This window comes from Sparus aurata, chromosome 10 (genome assembly GCF_900880675.1).
Source record: "Sparus aurata chromosome 10, fSpaAur1.1, whole genome shotgun sequence".
In the NCBI taxonomy this organism is placed as follows: Eukaryota; Metazoa; Chordata; class Actinopteri; order Spariformes; family Sparidae; genus Sparus; species Sparus aurata.
The window spans coordinates 16,306,167-16,324,363 of NC_044196.1; the positions used below are offsets into that span (position 1 = coordinate 16,306,167).

Here is an 18,197-nt window from a genome sequence, read left to right on the forward strand (position 1 = left end):
TGAACTCCAACTGTCCATAGAATGTTCCCTTCATGAACTGATAAAACAACCTATTATATGGTTAACACGTAAATGTGAAGCAGGAGCTGTGCTTGGTTTGAAAAAGACTGCCTCTGATAGAAAGACAAATCACTCCTGTAGACGCAGCAGCTGGTTAGCAGTAGTTAAAACATTCATGTAAAAGTGATCTCATGGTTTTTGCAGATGTGGTGAATATCATTTTCTGCCATAGTGACACATTTGGCAATCCTGCCAGCCAAGTACCAAATAAGGTTTAAGGTGACATTTGTTTTGTCCATGGGCTATGGGGCATGATTGTAAAGTTGAGCACGCTAAAATAACAGCAACTTCTGCCACATTTAGCAACAAATCCCAATAAAAAATCAGATATGAATTTTTCTGTTACTTTTGACCAGATTGACAGCAATATTTGTCAACTTTGTGATTTTTACTTCTCTTGTAAAAATATAATGTCAATGTTAAATCTAAACAAAAAATCTAAATCTAAATATGAAATGGTAAATGTTTAATATAAATAAAAATGTTAAATATAAATGCTAAATGTTAAATCTAAATGTCACGGGTGATACTAAATATTTAGCTAATATGCAAATTCACACTGTCTGTCACTGGAAGTACCAAAATAAAAGCTACCGAGTGCTGTGGTGCCTCTACTGTGGTGACTGCTGTAGCTGTCAATAGCTCTTTTCACAGAGTCGAAACATCATCAGCGAAGAGGAGGTTCGCCAATTCTCTGCTGTTGTTTGTTAACACAGAGCAAAGCAGCTCCGCCGTGAAGACGAACCGCTGTGCTTTACGCAGAAAGCTGGCGCTGTGGATCCTAAAGAGGCGTGACGGTACACTCTGTACCTCTGTGTGTGTTTTTTACGAGCTGTTTCCCAAGGTGTCCTCCTGTAAATCTAAATATGAACCTGCTGACAGTTTAGAATCATATGGATGCTGTTATACTGTGTTGGGATTGAGATCCTGACCCATCAAACATCAAACAGCTTGTCTCTGTGTGAACTGTTACTACTACTGTTGCTGTCATTGCAGAAACTCTGTATTTCCGCAAAAATGGCCCCTCCAAGGTTTCCAGCTAAGTCGCTGAACATGGTGACAGGCAACATGAGAGCACGGTGAGGAGAAGTGACTAACAGTGCAGCGCAATCACTCACCCAAAGAAGACTGTGGATAGTGCTTGTTCGTGTCAATAGCCCTTTTTAGATAGAAAAGGCCAGTGGCGCCGCCAGCCGGAATCCTGTACGCACTGTGCGTACTTTTTTTGAAGGTGAAAAAAAAAAAATAATTAAAAATTCAAGCAATTTGTATTCTGTGTAATTTCTCCCTCCCTCTGCTTAGCGGGAAAGCGGGGACTTGGAATCACTTTTTCATTGCCTGTATCCCTCTCTGCACAGAGATGCATTTATTTATAGGAACAGCAGAGGCTAGTGAGCACCATGCATATGTCTTCTCAGTAGCGTAACATCATGGTGATAGGCCCCGGTGCAAATATTTTTTGAAACACTTTTAACATAACATTTTTAAACACAGGCGCGGGCTTGGACTCACGCACAGCCACTCGAGAGAACTGCTAATGCAGGGCTGGACTGGCTGTACCGGGATCAATAATGGGCCGATGGACGGCCGTTTTTTATTTTATCTATTTATTTATTTATTCTGCTGCTCCTAGATGTTTCTCTGTCGACCCCAAGAGAGGGAGAGATCGGCGAAAAATCAAACTGAGCTTCAGCGTCTGTCCGAGGAGGACAGCAACAGGGCCAGGCTGCCTGCTGGAGGGAGGAAGAAGGCCAGCGAGGAGCCTGAGATAAACATGCGGGGATGGGTGATCAGCAGACGGGCACGCCACGAGAGAGTGTCCCGCAAAATGATCAGGACGATGGAGAAACAAATGTCCGCCACCGTGAGTGACAGCAGAGATGAGGAGTTTGCAGCGAGTGCTGGTTGGCTGAATCGTTTCCTCCACCGCAACAACTTCACCTGCAGAAGACAACTATTGCCCAGCAGGATGCCAGAGATTTCACCGAGAAGCTGGAGAAGTTTGTGACATTTTCATCCCGGATTTTTGAGAGGGAGGAATTAAACGCCTGTCCCAAATTGCCGCCTGGTCCCCAAATAAACGCCTGGTCTGTTCAGTGATTGAAACAAATAAACGCCCTGACTATTATTTGGTATTTTACGGTATGATAACTCTCCCGGCCGGGGAGAGAGACACATCACAGTGCTCAGCTGCAGACACAGCGGAGAGGTGACGAGACGCGACTCATCATGACTGACAGGCATCAAGGCCACTCAGCGTTACCTTACCGACCCGCCCCCAGATATTTCATTCACAAAAACAGGGCCTGTGGCAATTCTGGACAGCTATTTGTTTTTTTTCTTTCTTTCTTCCTTCATGGGACCTGACGGCGACTGGGCCCCAGTGCAGCTGCACCGGTTGCACCGCCGATACTTACGCCACTTCTACAAATCCCGACCACGTTTGCAAAGTTTGGATGAAAACAAATGCTGCAGGTCTGCAGTGCACTGTCCAGGTGCTGAACCGGGACGGATTGGAAGGTTCGGTGGGCTAGATATTTAAATTATGCAAATCAGCGGGTGACACCAAACAACGTCTGCACAAGCAAGTCAGAGCTGTTCTTTCTCTCACACAATGACCTGGAGAGACGCAGCCGCATCTCAGAGGATGATCGCGCGTGTGTGCGCAGTTGCGCATAGCGTGTGTTGCCCCTTCTCCACTACACAATACAGCTCAGCTCTACTCCACTCAGTTTAGGTGCTGTTCCATCACAGCTGAGTTCTTCATAGTTCCTCATCAGCGGGGGCGACGTCGTCGTATCATGGCGGCTTCATATCGTTCTCTTTTTTTTCTCTCCTCTGGTCAGCTCCAAACTCACTCGTCTGCACCGCGATTACGGACCACAGCGTGGTTTTCCACACAGCAGCCATTTAACTCGTGTCAGAATAACCACAGTCTCACAGATCATGTGGGCGCTGCAATCTGTTATTTTACTGATACCGAAAGCATTAGATTTTGTCTTAAAGTATTTTTCCATTTGTTGTAATTGCCGTTTCTGTGCGTACTTTGAAATTGAATCCTGGCGGCGCCACTGGAAAAGGCTACACATTTGCTCCAAGGTAAGGGCGGCAATGTGCCGGCCTGTCTTTCTAAAACAGAGGCGTAATATTCCTCCTTTTCCAAAAGCCGCCTCTGGGGTAGGCGTAAACATGTGACGTGACGTGAAGCTCAAAGTTGGGCTGTGAACAGTGACAACGAATATGACTTTAAAATAAGAGCTTTGCATTTCACCCCATTGGAGTTAAGAACTGGGTTCTTAGCGGGGGCTTTTAATTTGAAAGTAGTGACCGTTCGTAGCTTGCCGACACAACAACAAGGTAACACAAACAAACAGCTACAGAGACCGAGAAGATGCTAGCATCTCCTGGATCTCAGCGGCTGTCCAGTTGCTCATCTTAATGTCCGCGGATGAAGTGATGGACTGACTGCTGTGATCAGCTGTTTCTTGGTTTTAAACTCCCCAGGTGTGGGTCGCACAACGGTGCAGGTCATCGACACCTCCGCCCAGCTCACGCATAGGCCGGCACATTGCCGCCTCGTTTTTAGATATCAGGTGTAACCGTCTGAGAGACAGTTTAATTGCTGTGTTTATTGTGTATGTTTCTGTTATAAGTGCGTTATCATTTAAGTTCATAAAGTCATTAAAAATGTATAATATATGTGTCTAAAAGATACTTAAAAACATCTGTACAAGAATACTGCAGAATGTAACGCCTGTTTAGGTGAGTAGGATTTTGGGAAATGTGATGTCATATGATGAGGTCACTTCAGTGGCATTATGGGTTAGAACAGCGCGGCTGTGAATAAGGAAGAAGCAACTCCAGAGTAAAGTTATTCTACATGTGGTCCAAGAGGCGCACACGTTAATTTTCTTCATATGTTTAATGCTTCTGTGTGATATTGTTAATACACCTTTGTATGGACGTCAGTGGTGCATTTTAAGTTGTTTTATTTTACCTCAACACATTTCAGTTACGCTAATGTGTTTCCGACTGTTTAATGGACACTGGCTTGTAAGACTTTGACAGTGAGTGAAATCTGTATGTGATTTATGAAACTTTTATGTCCTTTATTTTCGTTGTAGTTTTCACGGTGGCTGGTGTCTGGGTGTCTGCTGAGACAGAGAGAGAGAAGGAGCAAATAAACCTTGAAAAGACATCTGTATGAATCCTGGCCATTATTTAATTGGAGCGGTGTAGCTACAGCAGGCGAGGCTGAAATAAGTGTACCCTCCGAGGCGGAAAATCGTCGGACCAAAACAGACCCCCAATTTGCCAGCCTCTGTCTAAAACCGCGGACCGAGCCGCCAAAAGGATGGGCAAATTGGCGGCTTGCTGCCCTGTCTAAAAACGGCTAATGGGCTTTTATTTTGGTTCTTCTGGTGACAGGCAGTGTAGATTTGCATATTAGCTAAATATTTAGTTTCATCTGTTTAGATTTAACATTTAGCATTTATATTTATATTCATATTTATATTTAACATCTATATTTATATTTAACATTTATATTTATATTTAACATTTATATTTATATTCAAATGTAACATTTATATTATATCTAACATTTAACATTTACATTTAACATTTAGATTTAACACTTAGATTTAACATTGTCATATTTTTACAAGAGCAGTAAATATCACAAAGTTACATATGCTGGTCTTGCTGGTGACCAGTCACTAGCAAGACAAGCATATGTTGAGTTTTGATGCTGGACTAAGCTGTGTTTCCCAGCAGGGTTTACAATCGACGCCCCATATTGTGCGTTACAGGGCAGGGAGTAGTTTACATTTGACTTTCTTCTTACTTTCACTTTGACCCGACAGACACTTCACATCTGAAAACGTGGACGGTAAGTAATCTTTCTCAGTTATGTTTTGTTTCTGTTTTACAAAAGGTGAAGATGGATGTTGTGGTGTGTTAAAGTCGATCCAATTGGATCGGTAAGAGGTAAAGTAGAGCAGATTAAATCTGATCTGATCTTCTCTTGCTGGACTCCAGAACATCGAGCAACACCGAGGCCATGTTAACAACAACAGCTACCCTCCAGCACCGGAAAGTGAACACGGGCCACAAATCCACTGTTACGCAATCCTTCAAACCAGTGTTCATTGCGTTAACTAAAACAACAATGACAAACGTTCGTTAACTTTTTTCCATGACTAAGAAGAGAGATGACGAGCTAAAAATAGATCTGTCACGATAAAAACTATGAGGAAATGATTTGTTTTCAATGACGACGAAGGACGCGACTAAAATGTGAGTGATGTCGGACATTTAAAATGCGTGATATTTTCCCCTGGTTGTGCATTTAGTTCATCTGTTCAAATGTAATGTTTCCCTGTTCCCGACCCTGAACACAGATCTGTGTGTGAGACACCCAGCGCTGCAGGCTGACTTAGGGACCGTCGATAAATTACCCTACTGTTTGTTTGATTTAGACAAAAACAATGCTTGTTCACGCTGACTGGATGATACCAGTGAAAATTATAATACAATAATAATAATAATAATACTGAAGTGATTTCATGTAGCACACTTATTTTGTGTTATATATTTATTTTGCAGAAATATTTTTAAAAGACAGTGGCTTGTTTTTCCATTAGCTTCCATGTCGTGTGACCCAGGGACTCCAAATCAATTCTGAATTGTATTAAGTGGGACAAATAAGACACACTTGTTTTTTTTTTGTTTTTTTTAATCACACTTTACTGCTTCTTCTATTTTATATGAATATTTTAGGGCTGCAGCTATCGAATATGTTTAGAATCAAGTATTCTACCGATTATCCCATTGATTAATCGAGTAATCGAGCAAATAATGCATAACAAAAATGACAGGCCTGTCAAATAGACCAAGCAATTGGATTTTATTCCTGAAAAAAACATATGTGTATTTATTCCAACTATTCTTAACACCGGGAGTAAGGGTGTGTGTTTGTGTGTGCACGCGTGCTTGAGGAAGAGTGAGTGAGACGAGATGAGTGTGTGTGTGTGTGTGTGTGTGGAAAGGAGTTATTTGGCTATTACTCTCTTGCAATTTAACACAAATTATAGTTTCCACATCTTAACATGCTATGACATCAGGCTAAAGCCTCTACAAATACCGTACGTTTTAACTAGCGATGGTAGGTTACGTTAAATTAGCTAACATCAATGTTTACTTTAGCTTGTGTCAGCAACGCTTGGTGAGCTGGTGCTAACGACTGGATGCTTTTGGTTAAGATATTGAATCATTGTTGACGTGATGTTGTGGTACGCCAGTTCTGCTTTGCAATAGACACATTGCACTTTGTTGTCTTCTTTTTTAAGTATAAAATGATCCTAAACTTTCGACATTCTTTTACAGACAGTTTCTTGGCTCTCCACCATCGTGCCAACTCAATACTGAATGTAGCAGTGTGTCCATGTGGAAAAATGATACCTGGGCTAAGCAGGCCACATAACGCAGGTGTTAGGAATTAAACAAAGCCTCGAGGCAAAGATTTTGCTTATTCGAGTTACTCGAGTACTCTTTTCAGCTCTAGAATATTTAATATGAAAATTCAGCATTTCCTTTTAATAGCTTTCAATAGCTTTGACACAAATACAACTAAAATTCAAAAATGTATAATTGCCATTCAAACTGTATCATTACCTTTAACCTCACATATGATCGTTACATTTTCACCTTGCATAGCCATGCCTCGTCGTACATACTGACACTCTCTTTTGACCTTACATATTATTACACCTGAGAATATGTGTAAGTTATGATGTGACCTGAGGCTGAACTTGTGGGGTGAGCAGTGACCTCGGCTAATTTAAGGGAACTGCGTTGGTCCAGAATAGACGTTCTGTTCTCAGGACACTAATAAGTTCACTGTAAGTACTGTAATGTGCTGTGACTTTCACAGTGTTCGCTCCATCTCCTTATAAGAAGATGAAATGTCTGGCAGAAATACATTGAGGTGTCAGAGACAACAGGAAACGTACAGGCACAGATGTAGTGGATTCAAGTGACTGTCATCATGCACTGTTTTCTACATTGACTGTGAGATAAGGTTACCTGTTGTCCTCTAAAAGACAAGAAAAGACATTGTGAAGTAGAAGTTTTAAATGAACGTAGTTTACAGCTGTTATCACAATGTGTCAGATACACATTAGCTAATAATTGATTTAGAAAGCTAAATGTTGGATTGTACACTGACTCTGAATATGCATCAGACACACAATAGTGTACCATGGTCTGGGTGAATACTCGATTGTGATTGGCTGCAGAGTGTGAATTACATTTTGATATACAGACACCTCTGGAGCTCCTCAAGTAGTTCCAGTGAAACTGCCCGTTCACTGCATGTGCTATATGTATCTAAAGCGAGCAGCATTAGCTTCAGCTGGCTGCAAACGCTTTGACACTTTAAATTAATTAATAATAAAAAATATATATATTTTATGGACTAACACAAATTGTAGTCCTTTAGAGCATCATCCCTTGTAACACACAAGCTGCAAGAAGAAGCCTGTTCTCAGGGCTGTAGTACATTTCACTATAGAAGGACCTCATGTTAAAAGTAATAACAAATAGTACCCAAATTATTTGCATTATTTTGAATAATGTCAAAACAATAAAGTGTATACATTTTAAAAACTATATATCATGAAGATATAGTATCATGACTTTTTGGTAGCTGTGATTTGTGACCAATAAAAACTTTAGTAATGTAGCTTGTTTAGCATGTGTATATTCCTATACATGAAAATCACTGAAACACAAATGTAAAATATTAATGATGGATGTTATTTTCTTTCAGTGTCGAGCACAATGAGAATTGCCGTATTTGGAAAAACTGGAGCTGGGAAAAGCAGCCTGGCTAACACCATATTTGGAGAAGATGCGTTCAAGATCTACCACAGGTTCAAATCTGGAACAAAAGAATGTCAGTCAGAAACCAGATCTGTCAATGGAAGAAGCATCACTCTAATCGACACTCCTGGTCTCTTTGACACAGACAGATCTGAGGAGGAGATGAAACCTGAGATAGTGAGCTGTATCACAGAGTGTGCTCCTGGGCCTCATGCTTTTCTCATTGTGCTCAAAGTGGAGAAATTCACAGAACAGGAGCAGGCTGTCATCAACAAAATACAAGAATACTTCTCTGAAGAAGCTTTCAAATATGCCACAGTTCTCTTCACTCATGGTGACCAGCTCCCAGAGGGAGAGACAATTGAAGATTCGGTCCGGGTGAGTGAGCCTTTGGATGATCTGGTGAAAAAGTGTGGAGGACGGTGCCACGCCATCGACAATAAATACTGGAAAAATACCCCAAAGCACGAATACAGGAGCAACCAGTTCCAGGTGGAGGAGCTGCTCAAGACGTTAGACAAGATGGTGATGGAAAACAATGGAGGCTGCTACACCAATGAAATGCTGCAAAAAGTGGAGCAAATGATAAAACAAAAAGTGGAAAAAATTAGACAGTCATCAGGAAACATGACGGAGGAAGAGATCAGAAAGAAGGCTAAGGGTGGTGTTTATAAGGGTTTAATCACATTAACAGGTATTGGAACAGGTGTGTTCATGGGAGCTTTTTTTGGGGTAAAGGTGATGGTTAAAAAAGCTTCATCGGCGTTAGGGATTTCGTCATTAAAGTCAGGAGCAACAGCAGCAGTAGTAGTACCAGGACCAGTAGGAGCAGTGTTAGGAGGTGCTATAGGATATCATGCAGCTGCTGAAGCAGACACAATATGGGAGGCAGCAACGAGGACAGTAGAGGCCATCAGGAAGCCCATTACGAAGCCCTGAATGACACCCAATCTGACTATAGTAAAATAAAGAATGTGCAGCGCTTGGGTTATGTTTAGCCAACATTAACTATGTTATGTTTAGCCAATTGGTCAGGACTCCCTTGAAAAAGAGGTTTTTAATCTCAATGGGATTTTCCTGGATAAATAAAGGTTAAATAAAATAAAAAAAACTCTTGTACAATATTAAATAGACAAATGAAGGTTCAAAAGTATTTTATTTAACACAAAGATGAAAACACACAATCTGAATAACATTTTCTATATACTTATATATTGCCTGTATATTCAATGACAAATCGGCATTCTCTCTCTAAATATGTTCATTCACCTGTGTGTTTAAACTTGAGGCACTTATTTCTGATTTACGAGCTGACCTCAGTCTTGGTTTGATATGTTCTTTTAATTGTTCTATTGCTGATTTAAATCAAACCAGTGTACACTGTTGGCTGTATTTCTGTCTGCTTTTTTTTTGCAAAAACTAACCAGAAAATATCACTTAATGTATATGTATAAAATCAGTTAGTTAGACAGGATTCTGATGCTTGTGCTAAAACAGCTTTGTTTCTTTATGGATTCCATTGTATTATCAATATGAACAATCAATAAAATAAAACCTATGAAAAAATGTCAATTCTTAGTTTTTACTTGGTAAGGTAATCAATTTCAGAGTGGTGCATTGAGGAAACTTCATCAACTCCATACAGAGTAAACCAAACATGTTAATCAAAGATACAGTAACTGTAAAGAGCAAAACAAGACTATATGAGGATGTATGTAGGCACAGCTAATGTCAGCATGCTAACATCCTCACAATGATAAAGCTAATATGCTGATGTCTAGTAGGTCTGACGATTACCATGATAATCACATAGTTTAGCATATTAGCATTTGATTATTAACACAAGATAAAATACAGTCATGGCAGATGTCATTAGTCGGATGTTGTTAGATTTGCAGCTATTTGGTCAGAATGAATATTATTGGATAAATCGTGCTGTGAGACATGACAGGGAGTCATAAAGTCAGCAGCATTCACGTTCTGAAACCATAAATGTTGGTACAAAGTAGAGCCCTGCGTGGGACTGTTTTATTCATCCCGCTCCTGCCCACTCCCGCCGAATTTCTGACCATTACAGCCCGCACCCGCAACGTGTGTGTTACACTCCCGCCTGCTCCCGCAATGTGTATGTCCACTCCCGCCCGCACCTGCAAAACTCTGAGAATTTATGCCCGCACAATAATAGAGATGCATTGTTTTGTGTCTTCTCCTGTCCCGCAGGAGAAAACACGTCATTTTATAGGCTATTAATAAAGAGACTCATGGGGTTGTTTGTTTCGTTTCCCTGAGCTGCGTGTCTTTTGAAGCACTGGTCAGGAATAGCGCTCCTATTTCGTTGTTTTCATTTAGTTTTTAATTAAATAAAGGCTGTTTCATATTCTATTCTCCTCCTCTGTATTTTATTTATTTTTCTACCTTTGTAATATCACGCACTGATTGAGGTTAAGGTCTATTTTCTAAGACAGACCTGAATAAGAAACAATAATGAGAACACAATCCCTTGTTTTAGCTTTTTTTCTACTTAATTTGTTGACTCCATCATCTTGTCGCTCCCGCAGTGTTTGTTTTAGCCGCCAGTTCCCGTCAGCAGTAAAGTTCAAACCGCCTGCTCCTGCGAGATTTGGGTTGGGTCCCGCGGCACCCGGCGGGACCCAATCCCAATGCAGCCCTCTAGTACAAAGGACAAATTACAAGGAGGGCCCGAGAGAGAGGGTGAGGTAGATACTGAACTGAACCTGTGTGGTGTATCATTGCACTCTATTTCAACAACATCTAGAGGGAAGCACAGAGAAACATTAGCTGAAGAAGACACTGAAGAAGTAGGGAAACTACATGATGAAGAGGTTCAGGAAAAACACATCCATGAAAGTCTATGATTAATTTTCAACAATGTTTTAGTATTTTCATTAGCACTACACTGTAAACCCGCATAAGTTACCAGAACTCAAAAGAATTGAGGCAATCGATTGCCTCAATTCTTTTGAGTTGATGAACTCAAAAGTCAAAATTTTCCAGAACTTGAAAGGTTGGATGACTTGCCACTTGTACCTTTTGATAACTGTTAAATTAAAGTCCTCATTTAGCTCAACTCAAAAATTTGCAGTTAATATGACTTAAAGTTTTCTGTTTAGGCAACTCAATTATTTTCAGTTATATGACTTAAAGTTTCCAGTTTTCAAATCCACTGGAATGAGTTCACGGAACTTAAAAATAATAAGTTCACAACCACACCATTTTTGTGTTAACCAAACTCAAAGTTAATTAGTTTGTGTTGTTATTGTTTTTAAGTACACATTTGTCCAATATATTGAGTTTGTTTACTTAAAAACATGTGACTCCAAACTTAAAATGTTTGAGGCAATCGATTGCCTCAATTGTTTTGAGTTGATGAACTCAAAAGTCAACATTTTCCAGAACTTAAAAGGTTGGATGACTTGCTACTTGTACCTTTTGATAACTGTTAAATTAAAGTGCTCATTAAGCTCAACTCAAAACTTTGCAGTTAATATGACTTAAAGTTTTCTGTTTAGGCAACTCAATTATTTGCAGTTAATATGACTTAAAGTTTCCAGTTTTCAAAAACACTGGAATAAGTTCACAGAACTTTAAAAAATAAGTACACAACCACACCATTTTATGTTAACCAAAATCAAGGTTTATTAGTTTGTGTTGTCATGTGACTCCAAACTCCAAACTCCATTGTTAAACTCAATGTTATTGAGGCAAACTTAAAAAACACAGTTTCTTACAAACTTACTTTCTTTAAGAAGAAAACCTCTTAAACAGTTGACCAAACAAATAATCAGATAGTAAAGAAAATAATCAAAAACAATAATAAATAATAATAAATACACAAATGAAATGATCTTTCGTTATCAGCTATAAAAGAATAAACCCTGTGCTTTTGGCTTGCTGGCTAATTCCTGAATAAGGCAACAGGGCAGCAATTTCTTTCAGATGAGTTTTTAAATCATCAAGTCATTCTTGAGGGTCTGCAACCTGGGTGACAGTTTATCACTTTGTAGACCAAGTAAAATCTTTTGAGTGAAATCAAAAGTGTTGGTCAGTGCTTTGGGATAGCTGAGGTGTAGCGCGTATATCAGTCCAAAGACTACCAGGAAGGCATTGTCGAGGCTGGGGAGGCTGACAAGGGCATCGCTTTCAATGACAACTGAGACTCTCACAGGGTCGTAGTGAATTGGTCTTGTGTTATGGTCACTGATCACAGTAAGGAGGCCCACTGCAATCCCACCAAGCTCTGGCTCATCGGACTCGTCCTGAATGAATGAAAAAGAGATACTAATCACAAACTAACACATGGAACAGAACAGATAACATATCATTTATCTTTCTTTAACCAAGTCCCATTGAAATCCAATAACTCTTTTACAAGGGAGACCTGGGTCTCATTGGAAGAGGCTAAAAACACAAGATCCATGTTTTGCACACATGAATCAAATCCTCACAAATTACCAGAGAATCTGGTGTGCGAGACTAAAATCAAGCTAAAGGACATTTACAGGGAAGTGTGAACACCAATACAGTTCCCTTGTAGTGAGGAGGAAGAAAACAGACAAAAACTGCTCCACTTGAGGCAGGAGCTCTCCACCAACCTGGAGGGAGCCTTACAGATTCTACTGTGTATTATGTAAACAGTTCATCAAAATACAAACATATTGGGGTGCCGTTTAGCTCAGTTGGTAGAGCGGGTGCCCCATGTGCAGAGACTCTGTCCTTGTTGCGGTGGCCCCGGGTTCGAGTCCCAGCCTGAGTGCCCTTTGCTGCGTGTCTCTCCTGGATGGGTAGACTAAACAAAGGTAAATCCTAAAATGTGTTAGTATCTTCTCTTTTTTAATATTCTTTTTGGCCTTTTATCGGCTTTATTGATAGTACAGCTGAAGATATGACAGGAAATGGGATGAGAGAGAGAGGGGGGAGATACATAATACACAGTAGAATCTGTAAGGCTCCTTCCAGGTTGGGGGAGAGTGGAGGTAGAAGTATCTTGGGGTCTTGTTCACGAGTGAGGGAAGGATGCGTGAGATTGACAGGCGGATCGGTGCAGCGGCCGCAGTAATGCAGTCGTTGTATCGGTCTGTCGTGGTGAAGAAAGAGCTGAGCTGAAAGCTGAAGCTCTCAATTTACCGGTCAATCTACGTTCCTATCCTCACCTATGGTCATGAACTTTGGAAAGAACTTTTTGAAAGAATAAGATCCCAGACACAGTGAATGGATGGATGAGTGGATGGATGGATGGATGGATGAATGGATGGATGGATGGATGGATCTGTTAGTGACTTAAGGAGACTCACTGTGCAGGTTCTGAAAAATCCAGAAACATCCTCATGCAGATACACAGGAAGGGCCCGGAGTACAGTAGTGCACTCGGTGTGAATGTCATGAATTTCCTATTCAGATAAAAACAGAATTGTATAGGCTGAAGAGTTTATTGAACAAAGCTGATTTTAAACAGTCTAATCAGAACATATGTCCACAACTAACCTGTTCACATTTTTAATGCAATCAATCAGACAAATGGCAAACAAAAAGTGGACTAATTGCTAAATTTACAAAGCTCATTTGAATCAATGCTGCACTGGTTCCACCTATGAAATCTGTAATAATTAATTTACCTGTTCATCGTGGATTTTTAAAATTTCAGCAAGAGCATTTGCTATCTTCCCAGTTTTGGATGCCTTCTATCTGAATATGGACATCAGTCGAGGAAGACGGTGGTCAAGTTCAGCATAGAACGTGTTAGGCAGGTTCTGATTGGTAATACGATGGAACACTGCATACAACTACATTGAAATAACAGCAGGAGAATACAGCAACAACACTTAAAAACAGTTCAATTCGAAGGATCTAGCACACATTTATGAAGCAGAAAATAGCGGCCAAATGAGTAAGAATCACAATTTTCACTTTAAAAGAGAGAGCTGATCCATATTACCTCAGATTCCATTTTGAGAGCAGGCCAGAGGTCCATGAGCTCCTTCACTGCTGGGCATGATATTACAATGGTCTGTCGGCGTAGCGGAAATGTGGTCTCCATCATCTTTCTAATGAGGGGGAGGTCCTTCTCAGTCTTCTTCATCTCTTCAACAATTGTCTGCCTCAACTGCTCAAGGCTTGAAGGATCCTTTCCTTGGGGAAAGTTGGGTAGGAAGTTGACTTCTGCACGCCTGGGTCTTTTAATGTTAGAATGTGAAGGTTCATTTTCAGGATGACTTCTACTTCTTTTTCCAGCATTTACCATGACCTCCTGACATCCAGCCCCTCTCATCTTGTTCCTGAAATTGCCCATCTTAAACTTTATGCTGTTTTTCCATCCATACCAGCCAGTCTCAGATCCTGCTTCCTTCAAGCAGGGATGTTTGGCTACAAGAGCCTCAGCAGCCACTGCAATCTCTTTATCACTTGGGTAAGCCTTAAAACCATATAAAGTAGATGCAAGCCTTTCTAAAATGTCGTGCTTTAGGTCTCTTGTCAACTTAAGGCTTGTGTTGTTCTTCTCATATTCTGCATTTCCATTTCTAAGTTTCAGTTCAACATCAAATGCAAATGTGGGAACTGGAAAAGGACTTGGAGGCCACCTGCTGAAACGCTCTGGAGATAACACATCTGAAAGTAAAGCAGTAGATGCAATAGAGGTGGAGGCTTGTGGACGTGAGATGTGCACAACAGCTTTTTGTGGCAATTCCCAATGTCTGTAAGGGAAGTAAGTTTCCCATCAAAGTCTGGATCTTCATAAAGCAAATTGAAGTCAAGGTCAATTTCCAGTTGTTCTTTTATAGTGTTGATCAGTGCATCAACAGAGGCAGGTCGTGAGCTGAGTTTTAATTTTCTAGCCTTGTCTGGCTCAACAACACGCAGAATCATTGGTTGTGGGGATGCAGCTGCCATTGTGCTAATGAAAAGACAATATCAGGTTGTTAAAGAGTACCATATACAGCTTATAAATTCCTTAATTAAACAGAGAGTGAATACAGACACAATAACTGTTAAATAAAAGAACACTTCATTATTACCTGAACTCAGTTCTGTCTCACTTGAATGAACCGCTTGGGGGTCAGCAGCAGCAAGCCATCTATCTTGTATGCTGAGAGAGGGACTGTATCATTCAGACCAGAATGCAGGTGGATTGACAGGCTTGTCTCTGCAGTTGACAGCTCATAGGACCGTATATGTTCTACATACCACGAGCCATAATCCCAACACAGAAAAGATACGTTGTGATTCACAAGGAAGATCTGTTCTATTTTGCTGAATTTAGACAGTCCACCGCTAACTCCTACAGACAGAAACATTCCACAGACATAGTCTGTGCCATCAATGGTTACATTTGATGTCTCATAGATTGTGTCACTAGTTGTTTGCTGTCTAATGTGTACTTGAGCAACCTCTGGTAGCGCTGAAACCAGAACAGAGTCAACCCTGGATGCCTGAGTTTTTGGCTTGAAAAATGATGGTGAAGCAAGATGATATGCCATCATGTGTTGGTGTCTGACTGCCATCGTCTTCAAAATATTTTTGAAGTTTTGAGCGTCATGCACCACTCTTTTGAAAAAGCGGTGCTTGGCCTCAAACCGCATGGTCCAAACGTGCAGCAGGGGCCCAAAGCACTTGACTAGAGCAGGATAATGCTCCACATAATGATGTTTAGGGCGGAGCTTAACCTCAGGGAAAACCTCTAGCAGTGCCTGTCTATGATCACTGATTTTGCACACAAAGTAGTCTAAGGTTTCATCAGTAAAGAATGGGCACAATGCTAACTCTACCACCTCTTTCAGCTCCATCAAAACTGCCCATGTCCCATCCCCCTCTGGTACTACACTGCCAACAAGCAATGGAAGAAGTCGGAGCAGAGTGGCATTTTCATGTCCGTTACCTCCTATCGTTCCTCGAGAAAGAAACGTTTTAGGAAGTGGCTGAGGTCTATCCACTTTATCAGTGTGTTGATATGGGAATGATGTAATCTTGTTGTTCAAATACTCCAAAGTGAAGTACTTCAGCCGGATCATCTCTTTAACACAAAGAGCAAGCTCCATGGGAACGATACCTTCCAGAAGATCATGGAGTATATCAGGAGGAAACCCTGTGATTGTATGGAAGTAATCCAGGGACTCACGCAAGACACAGCCACCTTTAACACCAAAGTGGATGCTCAAAGTGTCACTTTCTTGAACAGTTTGTACATGTAGGTCATGGCTGGCTTTGGTTCTTTCTTGGAACTTTCCCTCTCTGACTTCAGTAACTTGAAACTGTTCAACTGAGCCCAAACAGAATCTGCAAACATGGCCTGCTTTAAATGACTCTACAAAGCCACCTTATCCATGAGCAGCCAAATTGTCAGCAGAAACACAAAAGACAGTGCCTCTGACATTCTGACCAACTCTTTCGATGAAGACACCGTCTTTTTCCAGAGTATGAAGATCATGCAGCAATGGAGCAAGTACAGCTGCATATCCACACTTATGGAGGTCTGTCACTTTTACCAGTATTGCTAGCTGTATAGCATGTAATGCTGATCTGTATTTTGGTAGCACATTAGCGAGGACCCAACATACAGCGCAAAATTTGTGAATTTCGCGTGATGTGCCAAGCGGATTAGCAATTTCAAGGTCATCTATATATAGCTGGAGTGGTAGGATGAGATCCCCTGTTGACAGTAACTCATTTTCAAGGAAATGAGAGCCATTGGAGCATGATACATATTGACCAGATGCAGTATTTGTTTCAGTGATCTTGTCAAGAATGTCTGTGTTTTTAAACAACTCTTGAATCATTGACAGGATAGGAACATACATGCTGGTATGTCCAGGTTGCTCCAACTGATACTCCACTGGCATAACACACGGATAGTTGTGCTCAATAAAGGTTTTTCTGCGCTTGGATGAACTCAACTCTGCACCTTTAGAGGTTGATGTAGAGAGAACATTGCAGTCCATGACAGCGGCAACAACTTCACTCAGTGTAGGTTCTGCAATAGTGTGACCATTTCTTTGCAGTATGTCATTAATTGCTTCTTTGATCAGTGGCTCAGATAAGGAGAAGATCTGATTCAAGTGGTCTACTATTTCCTGAGTAGCTGTGTTTGAGACATGGAGGATAGCCTGCATCTTTAGGAATAAGGAAGATCAATTTTTTTTCAGCTGATTTCTTAGACTCCCAGTGTCACACTGATCACCATTCCCTAGTTCTGTGCTCTGGCCTGGACATTCTTCATGCAAATCATTGGTTACTTCAGAAATACTGGCTTGACGATTATGGGAATCCTCAGTGACAATATCAGTTTGAAAGTCTGATGCAAGACTTGCTTGGTGCACTCTACTTTTATGAGAATTAAACAACGAGTACACATTTGTGCTATAGCTACAATCCTTATATGGGCATGTCACAGTTTCATGACTTTTCAAATGCTTTCTGAGATGACTGAAAACGGCTGATTCAGAAAAGGGTTGCTGAAATGTGCATAAAGGGCATTTAAATAACACAGGCCCCTGACTCTGCTCTGTACAACTGCTAGGCTGTGCTGTGTGATATCTTGACAAATGAGTACTCAGTGCATTAAATGTCTGAAATGTACAAATGCAATCAGTGTAGAGACATGGAAGAGGGCTGATTCTGGAAAAGTGGCTGTGCCGCAATCTGTAGTGTTTAAATAACTGTATTCTGGACGTGAAAGGAGCTGTGCACAACTTACACGCCCACATAATTTTGGAACCAGCAACCTAAAAGGCAAAGAAAAGAATTACAAATTTTAGACCACCATCTAAAACTTTTAAAACAGAATTATGCTTTAAAATGACAACATGTTTTCCTCAAAAGAATTTGTTTAATATAACATCTATAGATGGAAAATAGCTCAAGTAAACTTATTAGTTTTTAGCATGTTTTTAAGGCAATTCTTGAATGAAATTTTGGACTTAATTTTAGACAAATCATCTTTCTTTTATGCAAGCAAATACAAAGTTGAGTAAAATATGATCTGTACAGTGCCAAAGGTTATATATCAATTAGGAAGATGGTATTTATGAACAGAACACATTCATGAATTGAATAAGGCAAAAAGTTTTATTTTGATCAAACTGGCAAGTAGAATAAACAATGATATGTGTATGTGGGGGTGTGTATGATTTAGGGTTACCACACTTAAACATTGTCTGAGAAAAAAAAAAAAACTTATTGGTATTAAAGGGAGGGGAGGGGTGGTTGATAGAAGAATTCATTCATTGGATTACCTGGTATCT

The 18,197-nt window shown here is 40.5% G+C and overlaps 1 protein-coding gene across 1 annotated transcript; it reads left to right on the plus strand.

Annotated features, from left to right (window-relative positions):
• The first annotated feature begins 4,799 nt into the window (after positions 1–4,799).
• LOC115590500 (GTPase IMAP family member 7-like) lies at positions 4,800–9,817 on the plus strand. The gene is made up of 2 exons (XM_030431882.1): positions 4,800–4,951; positions 7,892–9,817. Exon 2 carries the CDS (start codon positions 7,903–7,905, stop codon positions 8,881–8,883), a length of 981 nt encoding a protein of 326 aa, XP_030287742.1. The 5' UTR covers positions 4,800–4,951; positions 7,892–7,902; the 3' UTR covers positions 8,884–9,817.
• The last annotated feature ends 8,380 nt before the right edge of the window (positions 9,818–18,197 follow it).

Coding starts and splice junctions, on each gene's coding strand:
- LOC115590500 (XM_030431882.1), top strand. CDS start 7,903: ATGAGAATTGCCGTATTTGGAAAAACTGGAGCTGGGAAAAGCAGCCTG.